This window comes from Ovis canadensis, chromosome 23, assembly GCF_042477335.2.
Source record: "Ovis canadensis isolate MfBH-ARS-UI-01 breed Bighorn chromosome 23, ARS-UI_OviCan_v2, whole genome shotgun sequence".
In the NCBI taxonomy this organism is placed as follows: Eukaryota; Metazoa; Chordata; class Mammalia; order Artiodactyla; family Bovidae; genus Ovis; species Ovis canadensis.
This window is the reverse complement of record NC_091267.1, coordinates 67,201,327-67,219,891: the sequence shown is the minus strand read 5'-3', so window position 1 is coordinate 67,219,891 and position 18,565 is coordinate 67,201,327. Positions and strand designations below refer to the sequence as shown.

Below are 18,565 nucleotides of genomic sequence, written 5' to 3'. Positions count from 1 at the left end.
TTTAAAAAGCACTTTTTCCCTGGGTAATAGAAGCGACCATTTTGTTAAGAAATATTTCTTTTTCTTTTTCTGGTTCACCCTAGGATTGCCTCTCTTATTTATCAGATATTCCGATAGGCAATGCATTACCTAAGAAGCCTTTTAAAAGCTTTCACTTAAACTGGAAGAAATCACATTGTAACTTGCAGGCTCAGTGTGGTTTATGAGATAGTTTTATATAGTTCCTGCAAAAAGCTTTATTAGTTTCTTTCAGAATTGAGACCCAGTTGAAATGTACTACAGATTAAAAAAAAAATCCTTTAGCTGGAGAAAGAAACAATATGCAGTATTTATTAAATGCTTATAGCATAATTGAAGGTTTGCCTTGCTTTTAGTTTCTTGATAATGCTTCTTATCAAACTAATGTTAGCTTTTTGTGATTGAAGCCTGGATCCAGAAATAACGTAGAAATATAGAAAGCCTAGGCATGCTGGAAACTGTGCTTGGATACTTCTTTCTCAGCTGTACCGTCGCATCTTTTTGTGATGCGCTAGAGGGATTTTTGTTAGGTTGCAGCCCTACCATCTGTCCTGCATCTGATTTTTAGAGTCTGACATGCAAAGTCTCACCTGCCAGGAGGCTCATAATACCTGTAATGGAGGAAATACTTAGCTGAAAAGGAACTGATACACATACATTCTAAAAATAATCTCTAACAGAAATTGATATATGATCTTTTTTCAGACTGCTTTTAAAATTTCACTTGGGAGATTTAGTCACTATTTTTTTCATAATTTAATTGGCGAGACAAGCAGGCGATTTGCAAAGCTGGTGGTGACTTTTTTGTTTTGTTTTTTACACTTTATAGTGGGACTAATAAAGATTCATAAACTTTAGCTTGTGTTTGAGGTTTCTCAGACCTGCAGGATGAATCAGAAATAAATCATTGGCTCTTTTTTCATGCACTTTTTGAGTTGATAGAAATTCTCCTTGCAGCTCTTGTCTCTTGGTCTTTTGTTGGTGTTTGCCATTGCCACTAAGGAATAACTAGAAATTGAAAATGAAGTTTAACTTTATTTACTTCATAAAAACTAAAACTTCTCAAGGAAGGAGAATAGAACTATGAAATAGGGTGAAATTTGAATAATATATGTGTATCTTTTGATTTTGCCTTATCTCACTATAAATTCAAACTCATTTGTTTGGAGACTGAACTATATATAAGCAGTAAGTAAATGCAAATGATAGTAAATATAATTTAAAATTAGATCCTAAAATCAAATACTTATCATTTGTCAGGAACAATTGTTAGTGATTTACAAATGTTAGAAAGAAAAGCATCATCCTTTTGATGATTTTTGAATAATGTATCTTGGAATTTTTTTCCTTTTCTTTTTATACTGGAAGGATCCATAGATTAAAACAAAGATGAATGTCCTTAGAATTATTTTTAACATGTATGCAGTGATGTATGTATCTCTTAAAAAAAAGATCTTTTCTGGAGGCCCCTGGCGGAAATGGGCAATATAATACAAAAGTAGACATGTGAAATGCATGTTGCAACTTTTTACTCTTAGATACTACAGACTGTAAATTCACTGTGTCAGATTACCATAGCAGTTTCTAAATGCTTTCTTTTTACTTCTGTTGAAGTAAGTCTGTCTGTAAACTCACTTGCCTAGGACTGGCTTAATAGAAAAGTAGGGACTCTGAATCAGGAGACTGGGAGTTGAGTCTTGCTTTACTGTTTTAACGTGGACAGATTTTTAAACTTCTGTAAGCTTCCAATTCCTCATCTATAAGTCAGGGACAAGAATTCTGCTTCATGGAATTTTTTGAGATTAAATGAAAATAGTGTAAGGCATCCGGCATATATAGTAAGTGGTCAGATCAGTAAAACATTAGTTCCTTTCTCTTCACTTAATTACCCACCATAAACAGAAGTAATTATGTGAAGATTCCCAATATTTTATTGTATTTTGAAATGTGAATAGGGTAGAGGTTAGGTTATACATGTTCATAAGAGTTTTAAAAAAATATTCCATATTTCCCCCGATCATAAAAATAACCCATGTTCAGTGTGGACAATTGAGAAGATATTGAAGAGTATATAGAGAGAAATGACTGTCTTTATATAGTTCTAAAGAGAATCACTGTTGCTATTTTGATATAATGTTTTGACTTGCATCCTGCTTCCTGGATATGTTTGTCTGTGCACACACATATGCACACCCCCACACACGTGTTTATGTTCTTTTATAGTTCCTTTCGTTTTGGAGGAATCCATAGATTAAAGCAAGGATAGTTAATGTTAGTTGCTCAGTTGTGTCCGACTCTTTTTAGCCCGTGGACTGTATAGCCTGCCAGGCTTCTCTGTCTTCGGAATTCTCCAGGCAAGAATACTGGAGTGGGTTGCCATGCCCTCCTCCAGGGTCTTCTCAACCCAGGGATCAAATCCAGGTTTCCCACTTGGCATGCAGATTCTTTACCATCTGAGCCACCAGGGAATAAACGAACTTAAAATTCTTTTTAACACATATACATTGGTGTGTGCATTTCTTTTACACAGCCTTTCCCAGGGACCCTTAGCTTCTTTTTAAAAGAATAGTTTGTTTTTTGGGTGTTCTTATCTGCCTACATGTATTTTTTTTTTCATTATGGGAAAGTTCAAACATGTCAAAAGAAGAGTTGATAAAAAAGTATAATGAGTCCCTCATGTGCTTGTCTACCAGTTTTAACAGTTACCGACTCCTGGCCAATCTTGTTTCATCCCTTTCCCCACCTTTCCCATTATATTTTGAAATGATTTCTAGACGTGTTTAATTTCCAATATTTCCATAGTAGTGTTCTGTCCCCAGTTCAAACAAAATAACCAGTGTTTCCCCTTTTTCAGAAGGCGAGTGCTCGTGGCAGTGGGATGAGGTTCTGGGAGAATTCCACATTCATTCGTTCATTTTCTTATCTTTTAGTGGCCCACCCTGACTTTTTAACCATGATACAGAGATAATAGAATTTGCTACCAGTCATATACTCTTTGCATATAATTCTTGTTAAATAAATACTAGTTTATGGAATGATTGGTACAGAATTCAAATTCTACTGAAGATCTTTCATACCATTTAAAATTGTGTGGTAATTCCTTAATTACTTAAGTTGAAGGAAAACGTGGAATGTTGTCACATCTAATGAGTAGCCAGATTGTTAATATAACAAATTTTTTCCTTACTGATACTTTAATTCTCCATCCAAAACCCCACCCCAACTGTTAGGGAAATTATTTCATGGCTTAAATTTACTTGCCTAGGCTTTTCATATTTTTAAAAAACTTGCTTTTTGATTTTTAGGGAGAATTACTCAGCCTGTATTCTTCAAGGTTTATATTTTAAAATTGTTATTATAGAACATTTCCAACATACATGAAATAGAATTAAATAAAAAACTACCAAGTGTCCAGTTAACAGTTGTCACCCTTGTTTCATCCATACTCAAGTCTACTACCTCTGACTCAGCCTTCATTGTTTTGAAGCATATTTGACATTCTGTCATTTCATTTCTTAAATAACTACACTTCAGTATGCTATTCAGAAAGGCAGTGGCACCCCAGTCCAGTACTCTTGCCTGGAAAATCCCGTGGACAGAGGAGCCTGGTAGGCTACAGTCCATGGGGTCGCTATGAGTCAGACATGACTGAGCGACTTCACTTTCACTTTTCATTTTCATGCATTGGAGGAGGAAATGGCAACCCACTCCAGTGTTCTTGCCTGGAGAATCCCAGGGACAGGGGAGCCTGGTGGGCTGCCATCTATAGGGTTGCACAGAGTCAGACACGACTGAAGCAACTTAGCAGCAGCAGCAGCAGCAGCAGCAATATGCTGTTTGTGAAGATAGAATTTAAACTTGTAGAAGTATTACAGCTATACAGAGCTCAGTATTTCAAACTAGAATCCAAGAGATGCCAGCAGGCAATTCATGATTACTTACGTGATTCCTGTTGTTAATACTTTGTTCTATTAAGGTGTTATGAAAGAGGCATAGGATGGATTGGGCTTCCCTGGTGGCTCAGTGGTAAAGAATCCACCTGCCAGTGCATGAGACAGAGTTCAGTCCCTGGGTCGGGAAGATCCCCTGGAGAAGGACATGGCAACCCTCTCCGGTATTCTTGCCTAGGCCCATTGGCAGAGGAGCCTGGCAGACTGCAGTCCATGGGGTTGCAAAAGAGTCTGACACGATCCAGCCACTAGACGACAGTGAGGTGGATTGATGTTTCTGGACTCTTGGGAAATTCGGGGTGGAGACATGAATGCTGGACCAAGTGAAAGACATGGTTTGTAGAGAGTTGGACTGTGAGGAGGGCTGAGCGCCGGAGAACTGACGCTTCTGAACTGCGGTGCTGGAGAAGACTCCTGAGAGTCCCTTGGGCTGCAGGGAGATCCAGCCAGTCCATTCTGAAGAAGATCAGCCCTGGATGTTCTCTGGAAGGAATGATGCTAAAGCTGAAACTCCAGTACTTTGGCCACCTCATGCAAAGAGTTGACTCATTGGAAAAGACTTTGATGCTGGAAGGGATTGGGGGCGGGAGGAGAAGGGGACGACCGAGGATGAGATGGCTGGATGGCATCACGGACTCGATGGACCTGAGTCTGAGTGAACTCCGGGAGTTGGTGATGGACAGGGAGGCCTGGCGTGCTGTGATTCATGGGGTCGCAAAGAGTCCGACACGACTGAGCGACTGAACTGAACTGAAGAGCGAGATCATTCAGCCTGTTGATTCAGAATAGACTTGAATAAACCAGTGTGGCAGGGGCAAAAGTCACTGGGTAAGAGAAGTGCAAAGTAGGGTTGAAAGGTTAGGAGACGATTAAATGAAAAAGAATCTCAAATGCAGCGCTGAGATGTTTGGCTCCCTGTTGCTATTGGGTTGAAGTCCATTGAAGGCTTTTAAACTGGACCTGGGGTGATAGTGGTATTTGAGGAAGAGCAGTCTGGAAGATTTAGGAGGCGAAGAGACTAGTGAGTAGAAAGTCAGCCTGTTGTAGTGGTTGAGACTTGAGGTGATGAAGACTTGATTAGGCAGTGGCAGTGGAAATGGAGAAGGCAGTGGCAGCCCACTCCAGCGTGCTTGCCTGGAGAACCCCGGGGACGGCGGAGCCGCCGTCTGCGGGGCTGCCGTCTGCGGGGCTGCCGTCTGCGGGGCTGCCGTCTGCGGGGTGGCACAGAGGTGGGGTGGCACAGAGGCGGGGTGGCACAGAGGCGGGCACGACCGACGCGCCTTGCCAGCAGGAGCAGCAGCAGAGGAGGTGGAAGAGGAAGGTGGGTTCAGAGGTGATGACGAGGGAACTGGATTCAGTGATTGATCAGAGATAGGGGATAGTAAGTAAGATGCTAAGTAGATAGCTTCTGCCTGGGACAGACTGTAGAGTGGGGCTGAGGATGGTTCATTTTAGGAAAGGCCTTCCCCTAAAGTTTGGGAGGAAAGGAGTCGAGGGGGACTGGGAGCTGACTTTAGATAGATTTTCCTGTGTGTGTGTATGGTGTGGTTTTGGGGGAAAAAAATGGTATATATATTTTCAAATTAATTGGTTTGGCAGTTTTCTGATTGTGCCGAGGTACAAAAAGATGATTTTAATTTCAGAGTTTTAGTCTTAGCTAAAATTTGACTTCTGGAGACGATTGTTGTTTCAAGTTAGAGGAATCTTTCTTTCAATGCTTACACTTTTGTAAGTAACAAGTAAACTTGAACACTTAAAGAGATTAAAAAAAATAGAAAGTTGATTATTTTTTTATTCTCAGCCTTTTCCATTGCTGTAGCTTATAGGATTCTTATTATCCCCTGCAAAGCCCTTCCTGAAGTTACTGGAGAGCGGCGAGCCTTGGATCTTGCTCTTGAGCCCCGACCTAACCGCGTGGCCGTCCCCAGTGTCCCTTGCTATCTCAGGCCAGTCCATCTTCCTCGGCTCTGGTTACCGCCGCCCCCACAGGTCATCCTGGTGTGGACTGGTTTGAAGAGATACCTGTGTTTGCTCAGACCTCTGGGCTTCTCACAGTGGTTTGACTGAAGCATCACGATTATCCATGTTACCAGAGTAATGTGAAAACACGTGTTCTGCTCTGCCACTCATTTTCAGAGTGCAGCTTCACGTGCCCACAGTGGGTCTTCAGGAGAATTAATCCTCAAATCATAGACTGGCAGCCCTCTAAGGGTCTAAGGTGATGTGGACGAGCTGATAGACTGACATCATGGGAGTACTACTGAGCTTTTTTTTGTTTTAATAAATGTATTCTTTTTTAAAAATTATTTAAGTTTGGTTGTGCTGGGTCTTCGTGGTTGCCTACAGGCTTTCCCTGCTTGCGGCGTTGGCAGCTGCTCCGTTGCAGAGTGCAGGCTTGAGATGCATGGGCCCTAGTCGCAGCTCCCAGGGCCAGGAGCGCAGGCTCAGGAGTTGAAGTGCACAGGATTAGTTCCTCCACCGTGTGTGGAATCCTCCCGAACCAGGATCGAACCCGTGTCCCCCGCATTGGCAGGCAGATTCTTAGCCACCATGCCACCGGGGCAGTCTGGGAATACTGTTAAGTCAAGGTGGCCATTATTTAAGTCTTTCTGAGATCCCAGTAAAGTTATTTTAGATTTGAAAGTCAGATGCCAAATAAAATTTCTGTCTTTTTGATAATCTATAGTTGGAAACCTCTCAGGTAGAGTTAGGTTTAAGAAGTCCTTTAAATTAAGTGTACTTCAGTGAAAAAAAAGAAAAAGTTAAAAAAAAAAGCTGCTTTAAACAGCTTAATCAAAATGAAAGCAGGCAAAGACATAATTCAAGTGATGGAATGTTCTTATATGAACTGGAAAAATGTAACTCATGCTTTTAATTTTCATTAATAATTACTTTTCTTCAAGGTATTTAGTGGGGAGGACAAGTAAAGGTGAGATCACAGGTCAGCTCAGGAAGGGCAGATCAAGGGAGCAGTTGGTAGGGAATTTTTTTGTGGTTGAAAGTGAAATACAAGTATTTCGTTACTGGGACTAGAAGTAATTGCTTTGGGCAGAGAAAACTGAAAATGACTAATATCCTTCACTAGTCTACTAGAGTTTAAAAAAAAGTAATTCCCCTGAGTTGCAGTTTGAAGCTTTTAGAATAAAAGCTTAGTCACGTTTAGTCGTGGGGTGTCTGACTGCTAGCTGACAGCAGCCATCTTGGAGAGCAGGCAGATGATGACTTAGTCACTCCAGTGACCCACAGTCGTTTTGTTTATCTAGCCCTGACTTCCTCGGCCACTTGCAGAGTCGTTTTGCTGCTGTGAAGATGGTCCGTACCTGACCGACAGAATTTCTGCTTCGCCTTAAGCTCCCATGGGCCTTGCCTTTCTACTAGGCTTGCCTTCGTCTCCTGCAGAGGAAGGTCCCTGGTCTTGAAATCCACTGGGGCAGCCAGGTTGACTCTCCTTAAAGTCCCGAGCACAAGCTCTGGCAGTTACGGAGAGGAAAACAGCTTGTACAGTATTCTGAAGGCAGCGGTGTGTGAGACCAGTGCTTACAGCTGTGCAGTGCGCGTGCTTATATCTGTACATCAAGTTGTTTAGCAGAATCTCGTTTACCAGTAGCTGGAGTATCTGATTATACGACTGTATGGCTATTACAACTTAATTTAAATTAATTGTAATTATATTAAACTGACACAATAACAGGCTACTCTACCAGTTTTTCACTAGGAATTTTTTTTTTTGTAGTATTTTCTTTGTTACGTAGTGTCAAATTAACAATGAGAAAATTTTCCAGTTCAGTATTTTAAATTCCAGGCAATATATTAATGTTTTAAATAAGCATAGACTTTTCTGTTCCATTGTGTCTGCGAATGAAAACCGTGTTCTTAACTATTCAGCTGATGTTGTTCAGTCTCTGAGTCGTGTCCAGCTCTCTGCAGCCTCATGGACTGCCGCAGGCCAGGCTGTGTCCTCTGCTCTTTCCCTGAGTCTGCTCAGATTCATATCAGTGGAGTCGGTGATTCTGTCCAACTGTATCGTCCCCTGCCGCCCCTTTCTCCTTTTGCCTTCAGTCTCTCCCAGCAGCAGGGTCTTTTCCAATGAGCCTGCTTTTCACATCAGGTGGCCCTTTGGAGCTTTGGCTTCAGCATCAGTCCTTCCAGTGACTATTCGGGGTTGATTTCCTTTAGGATTGACTGGTTTGATCTCCTTCCTGTCCAAAGAGACTCTGCAGAGTCTCCTCCAGCACCACAGTTCGAAAGCATGAGTTCTTTGGCACTCAGCCTTTTTTATGGTCTAACTGTCACATCTGTACATGACTACTGGAAAAATCATAGCTTTGACCACATGGACCTTTGTTGGCAAAGTGATGTCTCTGCTTTTTAATATGCTGTCTAGGTTTGTCATAGCTTTCCTTCCAACGAGCTCGCATCTTTTGATTTCATGGCTGCAGTCATTGTATGCATTGATTTTTTTTTTTTAGCCCAAGGGAATAAAATGTCACTGCTTCCACTCTTTCCCCTTCTGTTTGCTATGAAGTGATGGGACTGATACCATTTATTTTGGTGTTTTAAACATTGTGTTTCAAGCCAGCTTTTTCCCTCTCCTGTTTTACCATTTTTGCTCTCAGAAGTTACTTTGTTTAATACTAGCCTATATAAGTTTTGTTTGAGAGTTTTAATAAGGGACATGGTAATTTTGGGTTGTTTGACTAATCAAGGAAATGTGTAGATTGTAATAAAGTAGAATTGAGGGATAGTAGAATTATTTCTAACTGGGCTTGCAGAATCACAGATAACTTCACGGTTGCAGTGACATTCTACCTGGGCTTGGAGGATTTAATAGGTTTATGATAAGCAGAATATTGCTTATGTTCACCCTTCCTCTTGGAAAGACATAGCTGGAAGTCAAAGGTACATGGCTTATTTTTGGTGACATTGAGTTTAGAATGTGGGGTGTCTTGACGTCTGGTAGGAAAAAGTCAGGAAAAAGTACTTGAACAGTTGGAAGGTTTTTGATGTTTTACTAAGAAGGCCAAGCTGTCGTGCCAGTATTGAAGAGTCTCTGAACATTTAGAACTTGGTACTGGCCGTGTGGGCTGAGGGATGGCGCCCTGCACACTGTTTGTGGTCTTCTAGCCGGAAGATGAGTTGCTGGGTAGACAGTGATGCTGCGACAGATGATACCCCAGAGGATCAGGCTGGGGGTAAAGTTTGCAGCGGCCAGAGGCGATTCACATTTATACAGTACTGAGGGTCGTGTGCTGTTTTATTCCGTGATCCTGACCATGTCTGGAGATCTGGCCCAGAATGGGAGTTGAAGTTCGTTTAGACATAACTGTGTATTCTCTCCTCTGCTGTGTTCTGGTTGCTCCTTGCTTCCTTCTATTCTGTTACATACTGGTCTTAACTGGTTGTTATCTTCATCTGTGGGCTGAATTCTATACCTTGAATTGTGTTACAGGAATAGCCACGTCATGTGATTGTGGAAAAAGAATGTTGATACGATCTTCAGCTGTCTTGAGGTCTGTGGTGGCTGGTGGAGTCTGTGGCAGACTGGGGTGTGTTGCTTCCGACTTGACCCCGAGAGAAGTTTTTGCTATTCCAGAGAAATGTAAATTGCTTGGTTTTCCAGCCTTTTCTCTTTTGTCTCTGGGTTGAATTATTTTTCTTTTATTGTGGTCAGTTGGAGCAAGGTTAAGTTCTCAATATGACATGCTGGCTTTTTTAAAAGGTTTTCTAGAGTTCTCACAATTCTTGTCTGGTGCCATAGCTCACTGAAGTTTATTCTAGCACATTTTGGTTCAGACAATTTATTAGATAAGACTGTGGGGCATTCTTCCTCTCAATTTTTTCTTACAGTTCAGTGCCACATGGGAAATTTTTTTGTTTTTGTTTTAGGAAAGACTAGTTTAGTTAGGCCTCTGTATAATTCTGGCACTTTTGTAATAATCCAGCTTTGACATTTTTTTCTTACAAAAAGTAAGTTATTCTTGATACACTTCTCTCAGATAGGAGTTAGGCTAACAAAAGTCATGTCAGTGTCATACAAAAACATTAGCAAATGTTTACCTTAGTTTTTCTCCTTTTAGTAACATTAGGGAGCATTTATTATCGTCAGAATTCAGTTTTTTTTCCTGTTGTGTTTTGAGTTTAGATCGGTAGCCCAAAGGTTATATGGATTACAGGGGTGTGTGTGTGTTTGGCTGTGTGTGTGTGGTATGTGTGTGGTGTGTATGTGGTGTGTGTGGTGTGCTGTGTGTGTGTGTGTGTTTGGCTGTGTGTGTGTGGTGTGTGTGTGTGGGGGGGGTGTGTGTGGGGTGTGTGTGTTTGGCTGTGTGTGTGTGTGTGCTATGTGTGCTGTGTGTGTGTGTGCTGTGTGTGGTATGTGTGTGTTTGGCTGTGCTCCACAGCTTGTGGGATCTTGGATCCTCTACCAGGGATGGAACCCGGGCCCCGTGCAGTGGAAGCATGGAGTCTTAACCGCTGGACCATCAGGGAAGTCCCTAAGTGTGCTTTTAACGAGAATTGTTGATATCAGAACAGTTTGTTTTGAAGTTCTTTCTAGTTACTGTTGGCATAGTGCACATGTAATACAGGGAAAAAGGCATCTCAAAAATCAGTCTGGAAAATGGGTAAAATAGAAGCCATTTGCAGCGTGTGCTGTGCGTGCTCTTTGGGTTGGTGTTCTGCCAGTGGCTGCTGGGCGAGTGGCCAGCGGGATAACCTGTATTCACATCTGCTGTGTGTTCCAGCAGTGTGTCTAGGGGTGGTATGGTAGGTGGCAGACCCACTATCTCTTTCTTCAGGAAGTTAAGACGTTCCTTTAAAACTTTTAATATTTCTTTGGAAAAAATAAACATATGTAAAGCCATGATGTGATACTAATTGGGAGCAGAAAGGCAGGCATGAAGAAAAGGTTTAGGTAGGGATCTGGGGTATATATTGTTGCCTTTTGTACAATTAATGTTGTCTTTCTTCTAGTCCGAGTGGTAAGAAGTTCAGAAGCAAACCTCAGTTGGCAAGGTATCTGGGAAATACTGTTGACCTCAGCAGTTTTGACTTCAGAACTGGAAAGATGATGCCTAGTAAATTACAGAAGAACAAACAGAGACTGCGGAATGATCCTCTGAATCAGAATAAGGTGGGTTGATCAGATGAGTGCTGTTTCAGAAGCTCTCCCCTAAGTCTCTTGCGTTGCTCTGTGTCACTGGAGTTTCGGTTGTCTGAATGCCCCAGTTTGGTTTTTTTTTTCCCCTTCCTTCTCTTCCCTGCAAAGCATTTTGACTTAATAAATCTGATTAATTTTCTGGTAGTTGGCTTACAAAGAGAGAGAGTCTAAGTAACGATGTTGAAAACATTTCAGTATCTCCCTAGGCCAATGTAGGCCAGAGTGTGATCTCTGGGCCCATTGGGACTGTTGACAAAAAATTCTCTATGTTAATGGTCTCCTTTCCCCACCCCACCTCCCCCCTTAAAATAGTTCGTGTTGCCCATAAAGAGGCAAGATTTTATTGTGGTGCAAGTACCCTTACCACATAGTTTATATATACGTCCCTGTTAATTTTCAGGATTAGGATTTGAGTAAGCACAGTTTTTATTTTGACTTTTCGATGGTATTGAAGAATAATATTCCTTTAAGAATAACATTCACGTTCTAATACTGTGATTGGAGATTTTTCCATTAGCTCTTACCCTTAGTGAGTCGCTTAGTTGATGATATATAAGAATTTACATGAGTAGCGTTTGAATTATGCTTATTTAATTGTATTAAAGCCCCCAATACCTTTACAAAGAAAGCACCCACCTCCCCCGCCCCCAAAACAACTAACCTTATAAACCTTCCCCCCCACCCAGTTTTTTTTCCTCTGAATTTCAGAGAAACACGTGTTATGTGTGTAACCACACGATTGTCTCACACTGACCGTGAAAGCAATGGAGGGAAAAGGAAGCACTTTTCTTTCTAGGGATGTGACTGGTGTAGGCCTGCATGCCCCCTGGGAGCGCTATGTTCGCTTGAGGACCCAGGAGCCCGTGTGTCGGAGAGCGGGCCGTGGGTCCAGGCAGTCATGCGTTCATGTTCTGGCTCGGCCTCTTCCTAGCTCACACAATCACTGGCACCTTGATTAACCTCTGACGGCCTCAGGTTTCCCATCTGTAAACTTACGATCATAAAATCTCTCCCTTAGCGTTGTTGTGAGCAGTAAATAGGAGTTTCCGTGAAGTCACCTAGTGTGTTCTCTTCCTTTTCCCGTTATAGCGTCCTAAGCGCCAAGCTGCCTCGGTGAACGCTGTCACCTGGGGGCCCGGATGGGAAACTCTCTGACCGAGCCTCCTTTCCTCCTCTCCTTTTACTTTTTCTGGGGAATATGGGGTCTCTGCTTCATATCCCTCTTTTTTTCAGAATTTAGCTTAATAGTGTTTTTTTTTTTTTTTTTAAACAGTAGCTTGATTTCCAAAAGCATTGTGTGGAGGTGAGAATACACTTGTCCTCACGTATTGTGTTAGTTACCTGGCCCAGTTTCCAAAGTGGTATTGGCAGGTTCCTGGTTTAGAGAGGCAGAGCTGGAAAGGGATGCTTGGAATTGCCTCCAAGTTGCCTACCTAACTATGGTGTCGCTGATTCTGAAGCTGTTCAGGGGGCTGGGATATAGTGGTAGGAGTAGGGAGTGCTCAAGTTAGGACCTTGAGTGCAACTAGGGTCACTAGTAACTAGGCCACTAGCGTAACTAGGGGTGAGCCTGTGTGATTTCAGCTTAAGAAAATCTGGATTCTGGGTTTATTTTGCTTTTTAAATGTAAGAGGAAAATTAAGATAGATTTTTCTGAAACTGCCTTTTTAAAGCTCTAAACAGTCCTGGACATCTTTTGAAGGGGCTGAAATGTTTATGAAAATGAACGGAATGCTTCCAAAGCACCCTGTTGTTAGCAGAATCGCAGTTCAGCTACGCTCAGTGTGATGTGGAGATGCGCCTCCTGCTGGTCACAGTTCCCTACAACCTGAACTAATCCGTCTCTCCAGTTTGTGTGCACCTTTCCGCTCTAGCTGCGCTGGACCGCTCGTCGTCCTGCACCGTGGCATGTGCTCTCAAGGCTCTGCTTGCTCATTGCTGCTGCCTCTGCTTGGAATGTGCTTCCCCCCTTCCCCTCCATCTGGTGACCTGCTCCTCATCCACGGCCCAGCTCCATTGTCTCCATCTCTGTGAAGCCTGCCCTGCACCCTCCGCCCGGAGCCAGGCCCTCCTCCCGTAGGCCTCCCCGGTGCTTGGCCACGAGGTCTGCGGCTGTCGGTCTGCTGCAGCTAGACTGTGAGCTCCGCGAGGGCAAGGCCCATGTCTCTCGTTTTGCTTTGTTTTGGTGTATATATATAGAATCCAAAGCCTGGCACACGGTAGGTACTTAATGTTTGCTGAATGTTTATTTATTATTCACATCATTCCAGAAGTTTATAGTGGCTGTGAATGTTGACTGAATACATTAGTACACTGCATGTATTTTGGAAATGCCTTTTGTTGCCGTTTTCTGAAAGTGCTCTGTCTGAATTTTGGGGCCCTGATCTTATTTTTGCGTCTGATTTTATTTTAGTTAAGACAGAAAATGGAGCTTTTCCTTTTTTTCTAAGTAAGCTTCCTTTTGGGGTAACACTGACATTATCTCTATAAAGCAGAAAACATATTTGTGGGTAATTAATAATAACTATACCAGGTCTTTCTAAAGTAATAATGCAGTATAGAGAAAGTTGAGAGATATACAGATTTAAAGAGATTTAACCAGGAATCTGAGGTAGAGTTTGGCTTTGAAGTCAGATTGCGAAACTGGCTGAAGTTCATTAATTGCATTAATATTTTTTAATATTCACTAGTTTTATTTTTTAGATTCCACATATAAATGATAACATACAGTATTTGTTTGTCTCTGTCTCACTTTTTTCACTTAGCATAATGCCCTCCAGATACATCCATATTGTTGCAGTGCCAAAATTTCATTCTTTTTTTTTTTTAATTTTTTTTTATGGCTGAGTAGTAGTCTGAGGTGTGTGTGGTGTGTATGGTGTGTGTCTATCTATGTGTACATTTATATATCAGATCTTCTTTCTCCATTTATCTGTTGATAGACACTTTAGGTTGCTCCCATGTCTTGCTTACTGTAAATTATGCTGCTATGACCATTTGGGTGTATGTATTTTTCAAATTAGTGCTTTTATTTCAGCTACATACTCGGGAGTGGGATTTTTTTTTTTTTAAAGACTGTTATCTTGAAAAAATGAGAACTGTAAAGAACAAGATGAACTTTGAGTTATAAGCAATATAGTTATAAACAGTATAAATTATAGATTATATTGACTGGTATATTGATTTTAGTATATCTTTTGTATCAGAGGGGAATTTACTGAGTGAATAACTTCAAGTATGTTTGGAAAGATACCTTTTGAAGAGCTTTAAAAATGGCTTTTAACCCTTTTAGGATTGGTGGGTGCAGTAGAGTGGAGGTCGTCTCTCAGTTGACATTTACTAAGGCTTTTGCAGTACCTCTTCCTGTTTGTCTCAAATCCAGTCTCAAACTCACCCTGGAAATCCGTTCCATTCTAGATTACATTGTACCTTATTGATTTTCTTGCCACCCTCATAATTATTTCTAGCCCCGACATCCATCTCTTTAGTTGACAAAGTCAAATTAAAATAGCCAGTTTGTTACTGAAGTTATTCCCTTCGGCTAGTGGAAAAAAGACTAGAGAGTGGTTTGGAAGTCGTCAGGCTCGAGCTGATTTTTGAAGTCGTGAGTGGCTTCCTCGGAGCTCACTCACAGGGGGGAGTCGTAGGAGGCAGCACTGCCAGCAGCAGTTCTTGTGAAGATGTTTCATCACAGATGTCCCAGCACCAGCCACACGTTGAGTGCTTGAAGAGTGCCTAGTGTGGTTGACTGACTGAACTTGTAGTTTAATTAAGTTTGAATAGCTACATGTGCCTAGTGGCTACCATATTGGACTGCACGGTTCTAGAGTGTGCCTCTTAAAAATGACTTTTGCTTTAAAATCTAAGTACTGTTTAGGTGTTTATGCAGGCTTTGTTTTTCCAAAGAGGAGATGTTTCAAGGTTTTAAGAGATAATGATCCTTAACCTTTTAAGAAGGAAGTTAATTTCTTAACATACTTAGAGAACAGTCTTAAGATTGGATAGAAAAGAGTATGGTGATCCTCAGTGCATGATATATTTAAAGAGCTTCAGTAGCTTAGTTTTCTTGCTAGAAATTTATTTTAATGTTTCAGATGTATAAATATTAAACTGAATTCCTGTGTTTCTAGCTCTTAACAACACTGAAACGTTTATGAATTAAATCCACAAAACTAGTAAAATTCAAGTTCTCTAACGTCAATGTGACTGATATTTTACAGCTTGCTCACAATATGCATCTGGTATGGAACACAGTATATTTCAGCCTGACTTGTCAGTGCTGCTAATTCCTTGGAAAGACTCAGTTCTTTCATCATATTCCCTAGTCACACAAATTGGATATATTTGGAAATAAAGAGCATTATGGTCCCTTGAAGGAATTAATTGTATAAGTCTGCCATTATTTCTTCTCATGAATTACCTTGGTTTATGGTAGTATACTGGGCTTCCCTGATCACTCAGTGGGTAAAGAATTTGCCTGCCAAGGAGGAGACGCAGGTTCAATCCCTGGGTCAGGAATATCCCCAGGAGAAGGAAATGACAACACACTCCAGTATTCTTGCCTAGGAAATCCCACAGACAGAGGAGCCTGGCAGGCTACAGCCCGTGGGGCTGCAAAGGGTCAGACACGACTGAGCGACTGAACGTGTGTGGTAGTGGCCTGCTGTAGCTGTGGCCACAGATTGGGTTCTGTGTGACCCTGTCCTAAGTGCTCCATCAAATCATCCAGTAGGTGATTTGCTCTAATTATCTTCAACAAAATAATAATAACAGATTCTTGAAGAGAGCTAATATTTCTTGGGGGCAACAGTGTTGTGCATTGGGAAACTTCAGTGAGTTGGTGGTAGTGGTGGGAATCAGATTGGGTGTTGGATGTAGAATGGGTACCATTTGGGAAAAGTGGGGTCTGGAAGCAGGGAGGGCAGTTAGAGCAGTTTAGTCCAGAGAAGCAATAAGGGCCTGGACTAACGCTGTAGCCAGGAGGTATAAAAAGGTGAGACTCAATCAAGACAAGTCAGTAGATGAGTCTTTGATGAGTGTAGAGCGTGGGAACTGCTGATGCCTGCTCCAGTTCTGGGGTGAGTCCCTTGGGACAGTGGTCAAGGGGGAGTAGGGCAGAAAGAGCAAGTTTAGGGAGAGGGTAGATAAAGAAGATTGAGTTAAACTACTCTTATCTCTTGGACTCTGAAAGATCTCATAGACTTCCAGGGATTCCCGGGTCACGCTATGAGAACTCCTGTCATAGTGGTTTGCTAAACATTGACATTGCCCAGTGTAGGGGCAGATAGAGAAGTATCTTGTCACATTGTAGGCAGTGAATAAAAAATTAGTTACGTGGAGAGGCAGAAGGAACCTCCAGCAAGGTAGTAGGAGAGAGAAGAGAATGTGGTGTTGTAGCAGCCTAGGAGAGGTTTTTTTGTTGGGTGCCCTGGCAAGATGGAGGAGGATAAAGACTTTTTAGTGTTCACTGGATTTTCAAATAAGTTACCTGGTAACTTGGATATAGCCAGCATCAGAGGGTTAGAAGGACCAGGAGTCATATTTAGAATGCCAGAAACTTTCTGGGAAACCAGAAATTATGAGCAAAGCTGTAGCCTGCCATTGTAAAAGTTTAAAAATTTTTTACTTAATCTTACTTGATTACGACCTGCACACATGGTGGAAAGGATATTCTGTGAGACGCATCTCTCTCCTCTTTGAGTCTCTCAGGCTCAGCCTCTTCCGTAGAGGAATTATCTTCAGCCAGTTTTGTTTGTATACCCTTTCAGAGCTTCTGTGCACTTACTGAGCATGTACGCATACGTGCATTTCTGCCTCTGTCCTCATAAAATGGTTAGACTGCTCTTGTGAAGTTTGAATGAGGGACGGAGGAAAGAGGACAGCGTTTGGAAAAGAAGGCACGATCACGGAACATTATCACTGTTGTTTTTTCCTTTAAAAGATGAATGAGGCCAGCTTGAAACTGGTAGAGTCAGGGAAGATGTCTAACCTAAGAGTCCACATTTCAGGATGCTCTCCAGGAACCTTTGAAATGTGTATAATATTTTCTATTGTTTTTTCCTAAGGAGAAAGTAATCTTCACCAGTTTCTCAAAGGAGAATGTAATTGAAAAAGTTAACTACTGTTTTACAGCAGGAGAAGGAGCAAGGCTTTGGCAAAAAATGTTAAGGATCAGCTCGCTTGCTGTAGCTCACATTAGACCTTTGTTTAACTGATGAGGAATTTTTTCAGTTATTGAAGTAGCACCTTAGTGGGGTGATTTATTTCAGAACTATGGACCCCGTTGTCAACTAAAGGGCCCTGTGGTAGGATCAGTCTGATTACTAGCTCCTGGTATTGTGGTAAGATCTACTTGTTGGCTTCCGCCTTCCTAGTATCTTTCCATCTAAACTGAAAACAGAGATCCCATTCCTTCCATAAAACACTCCTGGCCGATAGGAAGGTAGTTGAAATGTTTTCCAAAGATGCTGGTCCTGTTTTCAGTATTTATTAAGTCTCGTGGAACAGAGTGGCTTCTGGTCTCTCTGTTGGACATGTTGGGGGTGCAAAGGGGAGGGAGTAGATCACAGATGATGAATCCAGCATTTCTAGGCCTTGAAGTCCTTGCAGGGGATCACTGACATCTCACTTAAGTGTGGGCCACTCTTAAGTACAGGTTTTTGTGCAGTTGAAAGAAATGGACAGAAGCAGAAGTGAGGAGCGAGTAGCTGTTACAACAGTACAGTGAGGAATAATGATGGTCTAGACATACGTGGCGGAGAAGGCAATGGCACCCCAACTCCAGTACTCTTGCCTGGAAAATCCCATGGACGGAGGAGCCTAGTAGGCTGTGGTCCATGGGGTCGCTAAGAGTCTGACATGACTGAGCGACTTCACTTTCACTTTTCACTTTCATGCACTGGAGAAGGAAATGGCAACCCACTCCAGTCTTCTTGCCTGGAGAATCCCAGGGACGGGGGAGCCTGGTGGGCTGTCGTCTATGGGGTTGCACAGAGTCGGACATGACTGAAGCGACTTAGCAGCAGTATCAGCAGCAGATATACGTGGTGATAGAAGTGAAGGGATCCTGGTCTTGTTCTGAATATGGGATTGACAGAATTCACTAATGAACTGGGTGTGAAAGATGACAGAGAGTACCCAAGTGTGAGCCCTTAGATTTTAGGTAGATTGAATGACTAGGTAAATGGGGTTGCCGTCTACTGAGATTGCCTTAGGAAAGAATTTATATGGGTGAATACAACGAATTCAACTTTGAGTGGCCCGAGTTTGAGATGCTTATTAAACATCCAGATGGATTTGTCATGTCGTGTGTGTGTACTGATTGAGAGGTCTGAGCTGGAGAGTCATTAGGTAGAAAGTTACATAGGTAGTTTTTCAAGTAATGGGCCTGGAGCTTATAGACAGAAGGATCCAGAATGAAGCTCTGAGAAAATCCAGTGAT

The 18,565-nt window shown here is 42.0% G+C and overlaps 1 protein-coding gene across 1 annotated transcript in view; it reads left to right on the top strand.

Moving 5' to 3' along the window:
- Positions 1-18,565, top strand: part of MBD2 (methyl-CpG binding domain protein 2) — a 67,596-nt gene that overhangs the window by 6,200 nt on the left and 42,831 nt on the right. Inside the window, exon 2 of the mRNA XM_069569224.1 lies at positions 10,938-11,097. Coding sequence (XP_069425325.1) covers positions 10,938-11,097 — 160 coding nt within the window. The remainder of the gene's footprint in view (positions 1-10,937; positions 11,098-18,565) is intronic.